Raw genomic sequence first — 20,257 nt, forward strand, 5'->3', positions numbered from 1 at the left:
ACTTATATTGCAGTCGGGTTTAGTTAAAGGAAAACATAAAACAGATCACACATTACACATTGAGCTGCCCTCCAAAGCGATGGTTGATACTTTGGTGAGTCATTACAAGGAGACGCTGAAAGTGAACACACACCCTGCACATAAGGATATTACTGTTGATATGGATCAACTGTATGTAAGTTTAGAACTTTTGCAAGAAACAAACCAACCTTATAAGCCACTTATATTGCAGTCGGGTTTAGTTAAAGGAAAACATGAAACGGATCACACATTACACATTGACATTAAAGGCGAACACGATACCGATAAAATCCAAACAGAGTATAAGACAATTCCCCTCAAGTCATACGGAGACATGATAAGCTTGGATAAGAACAGAATCTTAATCACTGCTGAAAGTGGGTATGGTAAATCAACGCTTCAAAAAAAGATAGCTCATGACTGGGCTGTGTTACAGAGTGATACTCACTCGACTCACCCAAAACAAGAGTCGCCTCTGTCAAAGTATAAGCTTGTATTGATGTTGGAAGTAAACAAAATGGAGGTCAGGTTCAACAATTCTATGTATTCTATGGAGATGAGCTCGCAAATACACTGCTGCATAAGTCAAAAATGCAGAGGTACATGTATGTATAGAAGTAATTGCACGCTTGTGTTTATATTCTTTCCATATTATAGAACCCTCCTCGTTTACAGCCAGCAAAATTTATTGTGTCTTGACCGTTATTTGTACTACTATAGGATCACTCTTCTTTATAAGATCACAGCGAAATCCACAAACTCGCTATGAATAATCTTAAAATGTTAAGGTTAGCGGTAGGCCCTCGCCCAATTCGCTACAAACCGATATCAATGGATTAAAGGGAGTTGATGGCTAATTCATATGCTGCATGTTATTCACCATTGGTATGCTTTAAGAGCCCGCTGTGCAATCAATGGACCCCTACATGCTACTGCTCCCTACTGTATTTATGTTGCACCCTGCATTTGAAAGTTGGGCACCACCCAGTTCTATTGAAGATGATGTCCCTCCTAACCTATTACATGCCCCATCCCTGTTATGTATGGAATACCCTGAATATTGACTAGAGTTCGCCAAGTTGTACACTAAACTACTAGGGTTACTTATTCCTGATTGGCCTGACTAACACAAGCTCTGACTAACTTTCATATTAAACGGCAAGCTGCCAGAAAAATTATGATTGTTCGCCCTTTCTTGTCCTTGTGTACCTGCACTCGTGCTTTGAGAATGTTGGCCCGTTATACCCTGAGTAACCTACAAAGGCCGTGAAATATCGTGACTATTTTATCTGTGGGTTGTTCGCAATTATTGGCCCTTTATACACACTAGATGTTTGAAACCTTTCCGTATTCACGGTACTCGTGTTACCTACTAGCGTTACTGTTGGGGCTGTACTTGCCCCAGCATTAGGTCTGAAAATGTAGCGACTCACCCGATGGACCGATTGGCCCAGCTAGTAAGCCATCGGCTTCACCACTCTCTGTAGCCGCCCATCTTCGCCCTCATCATCAGGTATCCCTTGGATTTCTTCAATGCGGTTCCCACTTCCAGCGAGTTGCCAAGAAGGTACCGAATTTTGCGCAACTATACAATCTATATTAATTTTGGTTTTTACCCATACACCGATGTGTGTTAGCACTGTATACTCAGTACTTTCCCGAGTCCTGTGAAAAAATATCACAGGCATGTTACTCGGGTGGGATTCGACCCCACGACCCTTGCAATTCTAGAGCAGTGTCTTACCAACTAGACTACCGAGGTTGCCCGGCAGCTAGAGGCAGTTGGAATCCTATGTTTTGGCAGCGGGTACCGCAACGATATAATAGATGTTAAGTTTTTTTTCACAGGACTCGGGAAAGTACCGAGTATACAGTGCTAACACACATCGGTGTATGGGTAAAAACCAAAATTAATATTCTTTATCCCCGATGCAAATTTAACATCTATTATACAATCTATCTTCACTCCTCGGTGGCAGAATATTCAATGACGGTTCCCAGAAAGACAAGCACCCTTTCCCCGAAATGCATTGCTTTGGTTGGTTGAAAAGAACAATGGAACCACGTCTGAATGCGCCCTGACAATCCCAATCGCTTAGCCCCGACTGTGCAACGTGACTATAATTATGCATAAAAAAATTATTTCCCGGTGTTAAATCGGTTTACTGCGTTACGCATTAAACCCTATTATCATTGTTAATTTGTTAACAATTCCCTCTCGCTTTCTCTCCCCCACTCTCTCTCTCTTTTGTACCATCATTATCAGGTGCCCATATTTTTTGGCGGGATATCCGAAGTTGTTAAATCTGTAGAAGAACAAACAACCCACAGCCAGCTATCCACTTACAAAGAATTTACTCTGTTAGAGAAAAAAGATTTCCTCAAATCATTTGAATCGATGTTGGAGAAAGCCAAAGCACAGAGTATCGATGTCGTTGGTAAAATTTTCCAAATCGGCAACTTTGCTGCCGCCGTTTTGGACTGTCGCGGTGGATGTCTGTCCATTGACGATTTACACGTTCACTTATGCGTCCCTCCTGGAGCAATACCTGAAGAACAAACGCAACAAGTCTACATCTACGTCACCGGTACTTCGTCAGTTGAAAACCACCATTTCTCAACTCCATTCGTCCACTGTGGACCGCCAGACACCGTCTTCCACAAAGATGTTGTCTTGACTATGCCCCACTGCGTAAAGAATACGTCTTCCTGCAAGTTTTCATTGTCTAAGTTATCTTCGGATGGTTCCAGTGATAAGCTTCGTGAAGGTTTTGACGTGATCACGGTCGTTGACAATGATTCCATAACGTTTTCAGTTAATCATTTTTGTGGGTTTGGGGCTACAGCTTCACCTGTGGATGGAACCATCTTGAAGAAGACAATGATAGCATGCTTGTTCATCCACGAAGACAGTCACTCCGAAGATTTAGTACGGTTTCGTCTTCGACTAGTTGATGACGTCAAAGTAAATGTTCTGGTGAGTGACTTTATATATACTAAAATATAATAAAAATAGTCGCGCTCATTTTTCTTGAAAGTTTACTAAAATTGCTGTTGCTTTTTACCTAACAAGTGAATGGTTCTATTTCAAGTTTGTGAGTAGGATTTCAACCAAGTTAAAAAGCAAAAAACAACAACAATAAACAACAACAACAACAACAACAACAACCTGCTCCCCAGCAATTAGTAATTTAAGCGAAGACTTGTAGGGATTGTGTGGGATGTACAGATGTGTAGTCACTTAAAATTCAATGTCCTTCTAAAAGGGAAAATAATTGTTTTTGTTTTCTGAAAGAGTTGAGCTACTCTTGTCTTCAATTTTAAAGTCACCTGGAAATAGATTTTTTCTTCTTCAAACATTAGAGTATATGTTTCTGAAAAATAAAATAATTTGTTGAGTAAGTGTTTTTAACGATTTATATGTGTGAAAAAAAAATGAGGTTGTGTGGGGGTGACTCCGCCTACCCCTTTTGTGACGTCAATCGAAGCAGACTTTGCCTCGATCGAACATCGAACACGGTGTCAGGACACTTCGTACCGTTGTCACTTCGTACTCTGGGCATTTCGTACCTTGAAGTGACTTTGGACACTTCGTACCTTCTTACAAGACACTTCGTACCTTCTCACGAGTCACTTAATACCTTCTCACGAGACACTTCCTACCTTCGTACTAATTTGGGATTTCTGCATTGTTTATGATTTTTTTTTTTTAAATTTGTGATCGGATGATTATTTAATAAAAGCAAATCAAACCAACTGTTACTATTTTGTAAATAACTTATACAAAATATTACAAAATAGTACATTAAAGTCCTAGTCGTGAGCTTGTACGTTTCGAAAAAAGTTTTTTTCTTGCATTTTCCCGGCGATGTCGTCCAAGTGTATTTCTGCTGGATGCAGCAAAACAACTTAAGATGGGGTCAGTTTGCAAGTCTTTTCCAGCGCTGTGCAGCAAACACTACGAACCGTCGTGCTTCGAGAATCCGGAATAAACTACACATTTTGACATAAAGAGAAAAATTCTTTTCTAAAACATGACGCCATCCCAACAATTTTCCAGCTAGTGGGGAAGTCGAAGAAGGTACTTGAAAGACGTAACGAACCTAAAGGAGCATTTGCCTAACGTGAAAAAAATCAGGTATTGTTTCAACTTTGAGGGCATGTTTTTAGCTTGCGCCAAGCGTCACTATCTTGTGTTGGCACTATCTTGTGTTTGTCCCAAACCGACAAACCAACAAACCGACAAACCAACAAACCAACAAACCCAGTTCTGTCCGTAATTTCGTGCAAAATCACATCCGGCATATTTCGATCGCTGTAAGCAGTATAAACAATGATGATTTTTGTGTGGAAGATTGGTTTTATATGAACTTTATAATCGCTGAGCTTTTGGACTGAATTACTACTCATGTCTTTTCGTTGATGACCAAACCTGCAATTTGTATTTACAGGAAGTACGGACAGAGGAGGAAAGGCATGGGTTCTATCAGGCAGACGTGGACAGTCCTCTGATAGTTCTGAAGAACGACCAAGACGTGGTGGCGAAAATCTCAGACTGCGCCGAGTCCTGGGAATTATCTGAACCGGAACGGGTATGGACAACTCTTTGTCATTCTTGTGTTTGAAAGTTAAGTCGCTTTGGTGTTGTTAACTCTTTCTCTATTACTATTTGATTTGGCAGAAGATTCACCGTGACTTGTTATGGCGAGAAACCAAGGCATCATGTGCCCGAGCTATTCCGTCCGCCATGTTTATCGCTAAACGACGTTCGGGCTGTCGGAAAGTTTGCTTCACAGCTCACATGACCGTCCTCCAAGAAGGCAGTGGGGTCTATGGGGTAAACTTCTTTGTCTATGCAAAAAAGGTGAGTCAGCTGTGAATGTCATGCCAAAGCAATTACATGTGCAGACCCCACAAATCAGGAACTGTTTATTGTTTCGATAGCAGAGAAAGAAATAAGCCCAATCACCAAGCACATCAATCTATGACACTATACTTGACAAGTGTTGTCGGCCTATATGGAGTGGTTTACAACTAGTAGAGGATAGAAATGAATTTTTAATATTTTTTTTTAATAACCGATGATGGAGTGCCAGTATTTCTCTTGTCTCGTATAAATTCTGCAGGAACGTATTCAACAACCGGCACTGGATCGAGAAACACAAATGGACCGGATACAGCAAATGTTCTTAGAACAAATGGCGAGGCTACAATGCACCAGCGTTAGACCAAGACTACTCGAAGAGTCCATCTTTAATAAACTTTGTGATCTGTTTGATGACCCCAATCCTTTGGGAAACGACTGGCGTAACCTCGCTACCCTACTGTTGAATCGCTCAGTAAGCACCGACAGCATCAGTGATAAAGCAGGGCGAGAACGAAGAAGTCCCACAGAAATCGTCTTTGAGTTATTCGTCGGAAGACAGTCAGGTAGGACAGAAGAAGAAACACGGGCTACACTGATGGGCGCCCTCATTGACATGGATCGCCAAGATGCTGAGTTTGCCATCGTTGCGATCAGGGACAGTGATGAAATTGTCAGATAACGTAGGCGGTCTCCCTGTTGACCAATACCCCTGTTGGAGGGTGCCAATATATAGCTCAGAGCTCGAACGAAGGAACTTCAAAAGTCGAACCCGTGGTACCGCGGTCATTTAACGACACCTCGTAATCACCCACATACCGCGACCTCCCGTATGTGAGTTTGAGCGTGCGCACTTGATAACTTACTTGCTGTAAATAAGGCAGGGCAGATTTTTCTTTTTGATTTTGAAGTAGAACAAATGACTCGATAAATCTTAAAATAGAAATAGTGGAAGCAGTTCCATGGGAGCAGTTTTTTGTTTAACCAGGCAAAACACATTTTGCCCAATATGTAGATTTATAATGTGTTGTGCCCAATCAACAGGGGTCGGCTGTACATACCGTATTATGATAATTGTTTAAAAAAAAATGTTATTATTATTATAGTTATAATACACACAACTTTGTACGTAAAAATGTAATCTTTTTTATTCTGTTGCCTTCACTGAAACCTTTTTATTTAGAGGAAATTACTTAATCAAAACATATAATGGCAGTTGAAGTCTAATAAGTCTACATTAGTTCTAACGATAATATTTTCCTATAATGTAAAGACATTTTTAAGATTATCTCATCATTTGATTTTTGGAAGCGTACTTTATTTTAGTCCCACTTTGAGATTCATAAACATATTAAACAAATAAAAAACAACTTTTACATGACAATGTAAACGTTTGAAGGAAACACTGATGAATAACCTTTTCATTTTGGAAGTTGTTTTAACCTGAGTATACTGTTTTTAGTTTGGCAAATAACAATTGGCAATACTTCTTTCCTAAATGACAATCGGTAATGAGGCCCCTGTCAAGTTTATAAAAATAACCCTCAATATAAACAAATTAATAAAATAGTACAGTTATTTTGTGATTGTTTATCATAAATTAACAGTTTTGTTTCAAGGTATGATCAAAAATATTTATTTACAAATTCTGGTTGTGAAGCCTACGAGTTCCGGTTTTAATGTTGGATGAAAACCCCAGTGAATTATTTCAGGTTGAAACAAAGCAAACCGGTAGGGACTGAAAACCCAATCTACTTATAGTGTCCATGGCGTGATTCGAACCAGGATCCTATAGACGTGGAAGGCGAGGAAAGATACCTATAAGCCAACCCAACCACCCCGTACCACGATACAAACATGTACTTCACAGCCCGACAACTCACTTAACTTGATTCTAAAGGAGCTTACCGATAGATAAACAAATTGAGAAAATGATTATTGGTTATTACAAATTTCACACCATACGAACTAAAGTTCATGGTTCTGCTTATTACTGTAAGCGGGAAAAAAGAAAAAGAAAAACCATGCTTGTGAGCAACTGTGTACTTCGGCCTATTTTTTTGCTTACACAGAAACTTGATGCTTACCCTGCAAGCAAATAATGGTGACAATAAGCGCAGAATTACTCAGTAAGCATTGCTATAAAATTTGAGCAAGTACAGTAAATAAAAAAAATATATTTTTCACCAATATTCCAAATGTACTAACTCTGCATTGACTCTGAATGTGACTGTAAGTTTGTGCAAACACAAATTACAATATTAATTATACAAATTCTATGAAAATGGTTATTATAATATTACGTTCACATTATTTAATCTATTTTACATTAAGAAATAATTAAAAGAAGCTATAAAATATAATAAAAATGAAAACTATTTTGAATTGATAGAATACTATATGCCAATATACATTTACAAATAGAAATAAACAAGTTTACCAGTGTATATGTAATCGGTCCTAAGTTTGAAATCTACTTGTCTAGTTCCCTAAGACAGGATTTGATTTACTGCGATCTTGATTAGTACTTGTGTGACTATTAACAGGAGTACCCGACTACAATATATTTTTTGTAAATCAGGCCGTATCCGAATTGGTGGCTACTTTACAGCTAAAGAGGACTACTGCTAATGAAATCCTATACTTTAACACATGACGAAACAGCGATCAAGCAATAGACGTAGCCGTGTGGCTATAGCTAGAGATACTGTTGCTAAGGGTGTTGATATGGTCACCTTATACTTTAACCATGGAGGTAGGTGATGACGTGGCTAGGGCTGCACTGTTGCTAAGGGTGTGGTTATAGATGTCCTATCAAGCCAATAGACGTAGCCACTAAATTGGACACTACCTCTCTTTCAGCCTTGTTGTTTTTGTTTTGTGCAATGAGAATCAAAATGGTTGATTCATACCCTAAACTATTACTTTTGCAATGAGAATCAAAATGGTTGATTCATACCCTAAAACTATGACTCTTCATGTAGGTTTTAAAACAGCTTGCCCGACTAATACTAGATTTACCTATCAGAGCCAACACATTTGGACGTTTCATTGAGGAAGGAAATATAGGACGTTTCGTTATACATTAGTTCACTATTTGGAGGACTCCAAGGGTATTTGGCTTTCAAGCATAAGTTTTATTTTAATCAAATAGAAACAAGTATGCTAAAATCACTACAAGTTCGACAAATCTACTCTGATTTGTAGATGATCAGACAACACAACCATGGCAGTCCGAAGTCCTTTATGCAAAACAAATGTTATTTTACTGTTTGACCTGGTTTCCGTGTAAAGTTTAGGTTGTTTTCTTTCTAGTTAAAGACACAATTTCCTAACCAGCAAAGTAACCATATTATTGGGAGTATACAATTAAAAAACAAAAAAAATATTAAAACCCTGAAACAAACACAGAAATAAGTGTTATTGTGACCTATTAATTGTGGAGCATTTGGAGCTTGTATAGGAACTCCGCAACTCAAAGATCCTTGGACACAGACTCCAACTCAACATGATGTACCTGTATACCTTTCATTCATAAACAACCTTATTGAAGGACAACTTGCGCCATACACATTGCGCAAGCAGACTTACGCAGTTGCGTAAAGTTTTGTGAAATCGGCTGCTGGAAGGCAACGCACATCATTTCTGACATGACATTGGATGGCTGCTTGGAGATGGGAAGGCATTCTGTTATTAGGGCTCCATTTCAAAGAGCTTCTTAAGCACAAAAAGTAGCCAAGTACATCAAAAGTCTGCTTATCAGAACAGGGATATCAGCCAAAATACCATGTCACATTTTGTGACTGCTATCCTACTTATTTCTGCTAAGCAGCAAACTATCAAGCAGTATTTTCTACTGAAGCAGCTCTCCACGACCTATTCGTAACACTTGCCCAAGATCAAAGTAACTACAAGAAACTTGCGACTGAGTGCGATCTAGCCATAGCTGTAGTCAAGTTGCCTTTTTCGGACACTGCCTTGCAACATAGTAGATAGTATAAAATCAATTTCAAATACTGAATATGGCACAGAGTGCATTTGTTGCTTAATATTTACAAATTTATCAGCATATTTCAGAAGTAAAGCATTTTTTTGCACACAAAGAGGATGGACTAAAACCCCCCAAATGACACCAACTCTATTAACATGCAGCAGTAGCAGAGCTTAGCACAATGAGGATTGCTAAGTAGGAATGAGTATAAAGCAAACACTTCCCTTGGCATTTGTACCCGTTCCTTTGCGGAGTTGCTGTGTTGCTATGTTCTCCCATAGTTGTTTTTCTTCATAATTTTTTTAGTTTTAAACAAAGTTTTCACATTGAATTTAAATGCAGATTTCAGTGATTGAATACTAGTCATGGATGCTGGCAGTGACATCAGACGTACCAGCCTAACCCAATTGGTACTTGTCACATGCCAGTTAACTTTTAATCAAAGGGCGTTCTCTCAAGCCTGGCTAAAATTTCCTGCGAATAGGAATCGAATATTGACCTCACAACTTTGGTTTGATTTTGTGTGTACATGCATTTAAAAAATTTTAAGGTACGAGTGTGTGACCTTCTCAAACTCCCATCTCACTTTGTGTGTGAGTATTTTTCTGAGATCTCCCTCCTTCCACAAGATATAACAAATATATAAAAAACGAAAACTTACAATATAATTCACTGAATGAAATAAAAAGTGTTGGAAATATCAGTCATCTTGGACCAATGATATCAATAATAACAACAAATAAAATTTGCAATAAGTAGTTTTTGTTGAACCGTAAAAGTATGATATATATAAAACAAAATTAAAAGTTTAGTTAAAAATAATTCAGTACTTTTGAGCATTTTGAAGCATTTTCATCAGCCTCTTACTGCAGATTACTTCATGGTATATCAGCATACTGCAGAATACTCCATCAGCATACTGCAGAATACTCCATCAGCATACTGCAGAATACTCCATGGATAGCATACTGCAGAATACTTCACAGTACATCAGCATACTGCAGAATACTCCACAGTACATCAGCATACTGCAGAATACTCCACAGTACATCAGCATACTGCAGAATACTCCATCAGCATACTGCAGAATACTCCATGGCCATATCAGAACACTGCAGAGTACTCCATGGTCAGCATACTGCAGAATACTCCATCAGCATACTGCAGAATACTCCATCAGCATACTGCAGAATACTCCATGAATAGCATACTGCAGAATACTTCACAGTACATCAGCATACTGCAGAATACTCCACAGTACATCAGCATACTGCAGAATACTTCACAGTACATCAGCATACTGCAGAATACTCCACAGTACATCAGCATACTGCAGAATACTCCACAGTACATCAGCATACTGCAGAATACTCCACAGTACATCAGCATACTGCAGAATACTCCATCAGCATACTGCAGAATACTCCATGGCCATATCAGAACACTGCAGAGTACTCCATGGTCAGAATACTGCTGAACACTCCATTGCAGAATACTCCATGAGTAATCCATAGTTGTTGAATATTCACTTTGATCATCCGTTATGATGCATATCTCAGTGTGTAAATTGGTTCCCCCAGCCTCAACGCTTACCAACTGCCCGTTTGGGTTCTGACAAACAACTGAAACAAAAGAAAGAAAGAAAAGATAACATTTTTACTCTTAAATTACACGTAAAAGAGATTTTAATGATCCATTCCAAACAAACCAAGGAGGCCATGAGGATCATAGGCAGGGGGGGGGGAGTACCTTCCAACAAAAGACAGGAAATACAAGCTCCAGAAATGTTTTTCAAACAGCGCCTTTCATGTCCTCTACGATTACCAACAAACTGAGCTTCAGAAATGGTTACCAGTCTGATGACGCTCCTAGGGTAGGAGTGAAAACTAACAAAAACAATATGTAAGTGACATCTACACATATTTGGATGAGAAAAAAACGAGTATCATAATACAGCAAACAACCCTCAAAAAAGAAACAAAAAAACATAGGTGTCTGTGCTGCTGTGTACATATTGCACACACACATACAATGAGCAACAAACCTACAAACTGATGATTCGCATGTATCTGTAAACAACTCCAACCACCATGTGATAGTAACAGGTAACCGCCCATTTGTTAGCATTTGGTGAACTCTATTGTTAGCATTTGGTGAACAGCTGTAATGTATTCATTTGGGTTTTTACCCATACACACCAATTAGTGTTAGCACTGTATACTCAGGACTTTCCCAAGCTCTGTGAAAATGATGTTTGGCAAGCTACAACACATACCTCAACAAATCATCTCAAAAAGGTGTAAGAGTCGAGACATGGCTTTGTTGTTCTGGTTACAGCGATACAGACTGTCCTTCTTACTGAAGAAGACGTCTACCACTAGGCAGGCATTGGAGAGTTCAGGAAGGCTAAGAGACTCTGTTTCAGGATCTTTCCTCTTTGCATCTTGGCTTGCTGTGTGGAAGACAACCAGTACAATCTCTGCATCACCTGAAGTACAACAACGACAGAACAGAATGAGAGAATGAAAAAGTCATCAACATCTGAGGGTTTTATTTTCGTTCTCTTACTTTTGTCCATGTTTAAAGGCACTGGACACTGTTGGTAATAAGTCAAAATAATTCTAAGCATAAAACCTGTTTGGTTGACAGTATAAAACAATCGGAGAAAAGACTTTCTCTGACATGTCTGAGGTAACATAGTTTTTGAGAAAAAGGTAATTTCTCACTCAAATATTAAAAGATTTCAGGCCTGAAGCCTTGTTTAGTGAAAGCACACATATTTTAGTAATAGCAAGTATTTGTGCAGGTTTTAGGAAATTGGACCCTGGTCTCTGGGAAAAATGCTGAACACCTGTATTGGCTGCATCCTATCAAGCCACACCTGTAGCCGTAGCCGGTAATTTGAGATTACCTAAAGGATTTGGGTACTTTTTGTTACACAAAACACAATGTCCACAGATTTACATTAAACTTGCACCGTTTGAAGATAATGATAGTAGAAAGCGTACCTTAAAATATTAGTTGCTGAGGTGCTGTAGTTTTTGAGAAATGAGTAAAACAATGTCATGAAAATACGTTTTTACATGCTAAAATAATATTCGTCTCATTATCATTGAGACAAAAATTTAAACATAGACCCTTTAAACTGTTTTTTTTTTTAATTGTTTGTGATTTGTTTTGTGCTTAGAGCTCAGACCATCAGTCCGACTGGAATCAAGTTCCAATCCTGTGAGAGTCCTTTTATTTTTACAGTCCAACCACCAAACTAGAAAACTTTGGCGTGGCCGATGAGGCAGGAGATTCTGTCCCCCTATATGGCCGACGTTGTAAAAACTACTTTTCATAGGCGGACGGAATTTCCTGGGACACCTGCAACACTCATATCTGTGCCACATTGGCGCTATAGGGAGAACGGACTTGAGTCAAGTCTAACCAACAGGAGAAGTGAAGATTCACTGAATCTGAAATTCCACCCAGATAGGAGAATAAATGATTGAAAAATACATGCTAAGATATGAGAACAATCCACTGCTACTACTTACTACTGACTCCGTCCAGAGCTTTTTTAATGTTCTTAGTGGCATCGTTGGATGCGACGCAGTGCACCAGCGTGACCATGTGATGGTCCCTGCCAGGGCTCCACTCATTCAGCACAAGATCAACACCCTTTGCAGCCATATGGGACTTCAGCCTCTGCTCCAAGATCTCATCACAGTCGTGGAAGGAGCCCTCAACCTTTCGGAGACAATTGACTGTTGGAAAAGAAGAAAACATTTAAAACTTAAACCCTATGAGCCCAGCCACTTGGGTGTTTACTGCTTTAAGCCTGGTTCATATTCCCTGTCAAGGCGTATGCAAAGCAAATTTTGACGTCACATGGCCCTTTTCGAAGCAAATGTTTCGCAGGAGTTGAACTCAGTTCCTGTGAAACATTTGCTTCGAAAACGGCCATGTGACGTTCAACTCAGTTCAACTATTGCGAATTATTCGCATCAAATCTGTGACGTTAAACTTTGTATATTGCATTCAGAGGAAGTATGAACCAGGCTTGCGTTAAATCACTGATGCCTACCTGATACCAAGCTAGTCCCGCTTGTCCCCGCCCCATTATCACTCCCTTTCTTCAACGTTGGCCTTGACGTCTTCCCGTCAACTCTGTCCTCTCCTACTCCGTTACTTCTCGGTGACAGCCTTCCATTTTGTCTGTCCTCAACCTCATCCTCACTGGACATCCCATTGGTTGTTTCAGTCCTATGAGTATCCCCATTGGTCAGTCCATTCCTACTGCCATTTTGTTTGCGTTCAGCTTTCTTGTGCTCCTCCAAGCAGCTCTGTAGTTGATCGTTGCTCTTTCTCAGCTTCTCATTCTCCATTCTTAAGCTGACGAGATGTTCCTCTGAAGCTTCCCTCCTCAGAGTAGCCCCAGTGTCCTTCCCATTAGTCTCTGGGACTTTGTGGTCCTCACCATTTTCCTCAATCTTGAGGCCATTTTTCTGTTTCTTTGATTTCAACTTGTCTACATCTTTCTTCAGCTCAGTGTTTTCTTTCCTCAAGAGGTCTACTTGATATCGCAGGAGACGGAGCGCCCCGTTTTCTCGTCTCAAGGCATCGATGAGATGTTTCTGAGTGGTGATGACAATTTGAGGGTCAAGATGAGTTGGCTCATTTTCCATCAACTATAAAAACAGAAAACACAAAATATTGGTCAACCACTGAATAAAAAAATATATTGAGTTAAAAGAAAATAATCTGAGGCAATGGTTGCTCAAAAAGAGAAAATGCCAAATGTTGACTTCCAGAAGTAGGCCTATTTGCATCACTAAAATTTCACACATGCATGACAGGTGGTCTGATTTACACATTTTGATAAATATTTTAATTTTGTCTAAAATTCTGACTTTTTCTGATTGTGTCTTAGTAATGAAACATGCAGGCAGTCAATTTGATAAAAAATCTTTAAGTGAATCGGTCTGCAGGTTTTTGAATGGTCAGTCAAATTACAGAAGACAACAACAGTTTTCTCAGGCATGCTCTTTGTTTTCACACCGACTCTAAGGCAAAGAATTACAGGAGGACTTAATTTTGGGGCGCAAATCCCTGAAGCTTAAAAGTTTTACTGGGCCAGAAAATCTGCTACAAGACCAAGATTAAATGAATAAGAATCTAAACATTTTCACTCAAATCACTGGCGTCAAGCCTAGGGTTCAATGTAAACTCTGAGCCTAGATTTCGTTCTCATAGATTCAAAACTACCAGGCCCCCCCGACCCAGGTTATCCTCCGCCCTCCTCTGGCAAAATAGAAAATAGCCAAACTTGAAAATGTTGGCTTTTCATTAAGATCATTGTAATGGTCTTGCTGTTTCATCTCATAAGACCGACACAGAAGCAGACAGTAAGATGGAGCAGCAGCACAGCAATGTCACGTTGTGTTGATGTCTTGTCTAATGGTCCTTTTTTGTGTAGATCTTATTGTTCAATGATTCAATCTTGTTGTACTTTTTGCTTCAAATCAATCTCTTTTTACCTTAATGTTTTTATGTAAAAACTGTACAGCGATTTGAGATTTTGTATGTAAAAGTAAATTATTATTACTATTATTATTATTTGTGGGTAAAATGAGGGCGTTTTTTTCCATTTCAACATATCAACATTTCAAAGGCATGCATGTGAATAATTATAAGATGTCCTATCTCGGCCTCTTTTCACACTTTCTTCCTGCTTTTAAGGCAAAACAGCTTATCACTTTGTTGAACTTAAAAACAAAACAAACAAAATTGTTAAGCTTTTTTTCCCATGGAAGGGCTTAGAAGGGCTGTCCATATATGTACAGCTTCGATTAAAGTTTCATGCAACAGTAAACCTGGAATAATAATGAGTCACACATTTAAACCTTGAGTAGTAATACAAAAGCAAACAGATCCCATTGCAACCACCTATTCCATGTATTGTGCTTGTTCATTTTATTGTGAGGCTTCATCACTTCACTGCATACCTCAATGCTATCCCTTTCACTTTACAGCCATTCAATTTGTGTAGAACTTGTTGTATTGTAATGCTGTCCCCAGCCAGTTTTGAATAGCATGACATTTTCCTTGCATATTCCAGCTTTATATTCATAAACTTTCTACTTAGTTATCAACTTATCATAATAATATAATATTTGAAACTTTAGATTGCTGAAACTCCATGGATTCAAGGTTTTTGTTACCCTTTGTAGATCAAGTTTTTGGCTGTAACATGAATTTACCTATAAGTTTCAGCTTCATCAGTTGTCCAGTTTTTTAGAAAAAAAAAGAGTTAACATCACAGAGCGATGTTTTTTAGGAGTGTGGCATAAATACCAGTACTGGTACATTGTTCATGCTAAAATAGATGTCTCCGGAGTTTTTGTGACAATGTTGTACCAATTTCTCAAAAACTTAAAGCAGTTCACAAGTAATATTGTAAGGGAAGCTTTCTATCGTCATGATCTTCAAACTGTGTAAGTTTAATGTAAGTCTGTGGACATTGTGTTTTGTGTCCTACAAAAAGTACAAATCCTTTATGGACAGTCATCATAAATAAATGTACATATTATTCATTAAATAACCTAGTTATTAAAGTGTAAAAATGCCCTAAACCAACAAATTTGTAGCCAATTTCTTTTTCACTTCCATGGCCATGATCTTTATTCATTAAGTTGAACTCAAATGTTATTTTTTATGCTTCGGTTGACCTACTTTTACTTCATTGCAGCTTTAAAAGAGATTAAAGAAAAGAAAAAAAAAGTGGTGCATTGTTGATGCAGTGCTGAAGAGCTCTGGTATGCTGATGTGTGAAGTGATTTTGTGTAGAAATGAGGGTTGGAAGGTCATGGCAAGGACAACAATGAACGAGAGTAGATTGTAGCCTATAGTGTAGGCGAACACAGAATTCTGCAAGTACAGATACGCAGGCTTGTTTGCGATACGCAGGCCTGTTTGCTTCGTTTTGAAAGGGCAAGGGCACCAACGCATTTTCTCCTTGGTAAAGGGCACCCTGTGAGGAAATTTTCTGTTGTCAGAGCATATTAAGGGCACAAAGGCAATGACCAGGGGCATGGAGGCAATATCAAGTCTTCTGTAAAGCACTATTTAAAGTACATTTTCTAATCAAACTAAAGGAAGTTGATTGTTTCTCATTTTAAACACTCTTCGAATTTTGATGAGGGAATGTTTGATTAAACAATATTCAAACTTTTAATAACTATTAAACAAGTTTTTAAGTAACAAATACTTCTGGTCCAAGGAAAATGTTGAGCACCACTGAGATTTTATGAGTCCCGAAATAGAAACAGCTTTTTTTTTAGTTGCCTGTTCTTGGCCTGGGGGCCCTTAAAAGTGTCCTTTCAAAACATTACTGCCCTTAAACTTTCAGATCAAAGAGAAACTCCAAACTAAAATCAAATCAAACCCAAACAAAGCTTCCATGTCAAAGACAGTTATGGAAAAAAATCTGTTGTTATATTTCCCAAAATTTGAATCTGAAATTTAAGTTACGGTAAGTTTCTCAGAATGTGTATTTCAACTACATGTTATTCAGCAATATAAAATAAAAATCTAGTATGCCCTTTGAAATGAAATTATTTTAATTGTATATTGGATAAAAAGAACCAAATGGTAAAAAAAAAAGAGTATACTCTGCGATGAACAACATTTAAAAATCAACCAAAGTCGGAAATTGATGTAAATAAAAACCTGGCCTGATTTTTAATTTTTTTAATTTTCATCATTGCCTTTAAGGTTCAGTCTAATCATACCCTTAGTTTTGGAGGGGTCGATATTAAGTGTATTTTCATGGTCAGCACGGCTAGAAACCCATGAGTCTTAGTAGCCCTGGTGAGATTTTGGTAGCCTGAAAAAACACATTCGTCTTGAGCCACAACACAAGGTTTTTAATTTTACAATACCACAAACACAGGTCATCATTGTTTGTGATGTTGATTTTTGCATTGTTTTTCCACTAGACCGCCGCCGCTGGTAGTCCCCGGCTAGCAGGCTAATGGTAATTTGGACCCCTGCATAAACCTGGTTGTAGCTAGTGAATACATTGCAACTGTTCAACAGTGACCTTAGTGAATAGCTTAATATAATAAGGTTTATGGTATATAGAAATAAAAGTGCATGTCTTTTGTACTTTACAGGTTCACATTGTAGGCATTGAACCTGATCAGGAGATCGGACTCTTTTGTCATTGAAATAACTTTGGAAAAGTAAAGGTATTTATGCATGACAACTAAACCTGCCCTCATTTCACAGAATCCATTCACAAGAGCATTCAATATGATTGCAAGTCAAGCAATATAAAACCATGGAGCTATAGCCCCATGATAAAACTAGCAATTCAGTTTAAACCATGGGATTTTGAATTTTAAAGACTGCAAAGTGTATTATAAGGGCCTAGTAATGGTTTTCAGGTAAACAGATAACTAGGCTAAATGGTATGTTTCCCTTTTAAACTTGTTCACTGATCAAGTACACAGTATTATTACAGTGGTGAGGCTTGGAATACGTACTGGACAACTGGGCAGAATGAACCATTGGCCCGTAACCCCTGCAGAGGTTGAATGATAACCCCACTGGGCCACTGGCCAGAGTCAACTCCATTGGTCTGAATTACCAACTACTGTAGACTAATGGCCAGAATCCAGTAATTGACCAGTCAGTCACCTCCAGGGTTACAAAAAAACACTGGACCAATGACCATAGTGTTACCGTAAGCCTGAGGGATGTCGAGTGTCTTTTGAACACCCTGTTTTATCTATCATTTATCTTTCATTTACATGATTGGATATTGGAACAATTTGGGACATGATTTTAAATTTTGATAGACTTTTACCAATGGAGAAGACCAGGGGCCTCTCGGCTTGTAGCCTATTTCATAGAGCTGCAGAGAATTGCGCTTTGAAATGTTTCTGCAAAAATAAGTAGGATACCGGTCACAAATTGTACAAGTGACATGGAAGTTTGGCTGGTCACCTTATTGTAGTAAGCATCATTTTGTTGTGCTTAGCTACTTTTTTCACTATTAAAGCAGATATGAAATTGGGTCCAGGCTCCGTCTGCTGATCTTCGAATCACAGCATGCATTTGCCGTGCTCCCGGTGTTTCCACTGCGAATACAGCGTGCAGAGCCTAAGCCGGAGCTGGAGCCCAAGCCGATCAGTCTGAGGCCGAGACAACTGAGACACCAGTGTTACCTAGCCTTTGTTGATTTATGCCAACTGGTTGAAAATGAGTACATAATTTTTGTTATCTCAGTTGAGCATTAGGGCATCCTATGCTGCTTTGCAAACATCGAACCCAAGAAGTCATTGTTAATGATGGAATTGAATGCTTACTTAAGAAAGATTGTTTACACTGTAAGTATCCTACTGTAAGCATGATAGAGTTAGTCCAATATTGGCATTGGGAGTGTACCAAACAATACAGATCAGTCTGTGTACTTACATTGTAACAAAATTCAGTGCATTCCCACTGAGCATTCTTCGTCAAGATTTCAACTTGTTCTTTTTTAAAACAAGTCAAATGAGTAGGCCTAGAAGAACCCTTAGGCAAAGTTCATATCTCATGCAAAATGTCAAAGCGAAGTACTTTTAATGACTTTTAATGTTAAGGTAAAAATATGATTGATGTTAGTCCTACTACACTAGCGTGTAAACAAAGGGCAAGGCTTCAAAAGTTAAGTAACCCATCAGAAGGTGCCACGCACTACGCTGGACTGTCACAAGCGGGGCAAATCTGAGCTATGGATTTGAAAAACCATAAAAACACACACAAAACTTACAGTTACTTAAACATTGGATGATTGATGGTAAGTAAAGGGCTGTATGATGTATCATTGTACATTTGAAAAGATACAAAGTGAATGATTTGCAGTTAAACAAAACGGTAATTGAACTTCCACAAGTTTACTATCTTGAAAATAAATGTTTGCGTTAGAAATAGCATTTGATTTAAACACACTCTAGTATAGTCTACAGTGCATAAATGTCTATGCCATTGATTTGACTTACGTGTAGTCGTTCAACCAACTTCGGAATATCATCTTCGTCGACGACACCATTGGCAAGTGGCCCATCATCAGGATGTAGATAACAATTAGGGCTTGCATCTTGCAAATTGTACTTATTCTTACGAGATCTTCGGATTGTTAACCAGCCTAATGTGCGATGTTTTGGTTTGGTCTTGTTAGCAAACGGTAAAACCCCCTCGGCCGCCATTATGCAAACGGTAGCTGAGAGTGCGTGTGTCGTAGGTAAGGATTATTAACGAGTAGTTGGTTACAACAGGTAGGAAAATAATAAACTCGCTAACAAGTCGCAGTAGCTGTTGTGCACACATTTTGATCGTTAAAAAACGTATATGACAGAACTAAAAACTTAAAAAATCATATCTTAAAAGACATTCTGGTGTCAAATTTACAGCCTGGTTTTTGTTTGATGCCCTTATTGTATCAAACGAATCACCTGAAAGTACGACAAGCCTGAAGTGAAGTTTAGGAATCTGCTTCACACGAACTGCACGTTGAATAAAGGAAGTTCAACGTGTACGCTGTGTTTGTTGATGACTGATATGGGTGTGTCCTCAAATCGAACTTTGCAATGGGTGGGAGGTGTTGGTTTCCATTGATTGTGTATGAAACATCATTATCGCCAGCAGTTTCCATGAATTGTAGACCGTGGGATTAGAACCAAACTATTAAAGTGGGAAACTGTCTGTACTCTTTAGATAGGTCTAGGCCTATAATTTCACGTAACAGTGATAGGTTTTTCACACCTCATGGCAGCTAAAGTTTGAAAAAACATAATTACATTCCGAATAACATAAAGCTTATTAATTGACGTATGAATTCAGAGTGCAGAGCAGAAATAACTGTGTTGTATTTTACTCGTATAATATATTGTTTTAATTGAATATCATGGTGAGTTATGAAACTAATTTGCATAATAAGAGTTATTGCAATTAGTTTGCATTCCATTTTACTGAAGGCCTAAAAATATAAATTATGTTATAATGTGTTCTTTTTTTCACAGGGGATCATTGCATCATCATCGGTCAAATGATTGTAAATATTTATTTTAAATTAATTTAAAATTATTTAAATTAATAATTATTTAAATTAATAACATTTTTTCCTCTTTTTTTCACAGCATGCAAAAGGGATCCTCTTTGTAACTCCTCGAGTCGGGCCGTCCCGTAAGGCTTGGATCTCAACTTGCAATGGTCTTTCTCAAAACCACCACCTTCTAGCAATAGATTGTTTTTACCCTCAGAATGTGCATGGTGGCCAAATTGTCGCAACCTAGCTGCGTTGTGATGTTCCATTGGTTTTGCTTTAAAGACACTGGGGTTCGACTTCA

At 38.4% G+C, this 20,257-nt stretch overlaps 2 protein-coding genes across 2 annotated transcripts; one reads left to right on the top strand and one right to left on the bottom strand.

Moving 5' to 3' along the window:
• Nucleotides 1-79: 79 nt before the first annotated feature.
• On the top strand, nucleotides 80-5,918 carry LOC117292472 (UNC5C-like protein). The gene is made up of 5 exons (XM_033774524.1): nucleotides 80-175; nucleotides 2,288-2,998; nucleotides 4,473-4,613; nucleotides 4,703-4,885; nucleotides 5,148-5,918. Exons 1-5 carry the CDS (start codon nucleotides 80-82, stop codon nucleotides 5,565-5,567), a joined length of 1,551 nt encoding a protein of 516 aa, XP_033630415.1. The 3' UTR covers nucleotides 5,568-5,918.
• A 127-nt stretch (nucleotides 5,919-6,045) lies between these two features.
• Nucleotides 6,046-19,117, bottom strand: LOC117300748. Its single transcript, XM_033784533.1, has 5 exons — nucleotides 18,911-19,117; nucleotides 12,949-13,552; nucleotides 12,419-12,628; nucleotides 11,152-11,364; nucleotides 6,046-10,498 (listed from the first exon to the last, which is right to left on the bottom strand). Exons 1-4 carry the CDS (start codon nucleotides 19,115-19,117, stop codon nucleotides 11,153-11,155), a joined length of 1,233 nt encoding a protein of 410 aa, XP_033640424.1. The 3' UTR covers nucleotides 6,046-10,498; nucleotide 11,152.
• Between the last annotated feature and the right edge of the window lie 1,140 nt (nucleotides 19,118-20,257).

The sequence above is a fragment of the Asterias rubens genome, chromosome 1 (genome assembly GCF_902459465.1).
Source record: "Asterias rubens chromosome 1, eAstRub1.3, whole genome shotgun sequence".
In the NCBI taxonomy this organism is placed as follows: Eukaryota; Metazoa; Echinodermata; class Asteroidea; order Forcipulatida; family Asteriidae; genus Asterias; species Asterias rubens.

Bases quoted from the DNA above. Each gene is read 5' to 3' on its own strand.
- LOC117292472 (XM_033774524.1), top strand. From the start codon at position 80: ATGGTTGATACTTTGGTGAGTCATTACAAGGAGACGCTGAAAGTGAAC. The intron at 4,614-4,702 runs GTATGGACAACT...TTGATTTGGCAG, and splicing joins AATTATCTGAACCGGAACGG to AAGATTCACCGTGACTTGTT. The intron at 4,886-5,147 runs GTGAGTCAGCTG...TAAATTCTGCAG, and splicing joins TCTTTGTCTATGCAAAAAAG to GAACGTATTCAACAACCGGC.
- LOC117300748 (XM_033784533.1), bottom strand. From the start codon at position 19,117: ATGGCGGCCGAGGGGGTTTTACCGTTTGCTAACAAGACCAAACCAAAA. The intron at 12,629-12,948 runs GTAGGCATCAGT...CTTTTCCAACAG, and splicing joins CGGGACTAGCTTGGTATCAG to TCAATTGTCTCCGAAAGGTT. The intron at 11,365-12,418 runs GTAAGTAGTAGC...GTTGTACTTCAG, and splicing joins AGCTCTGGACGGAGTCAGTA to GTGATGCAGAGATTGTACTG.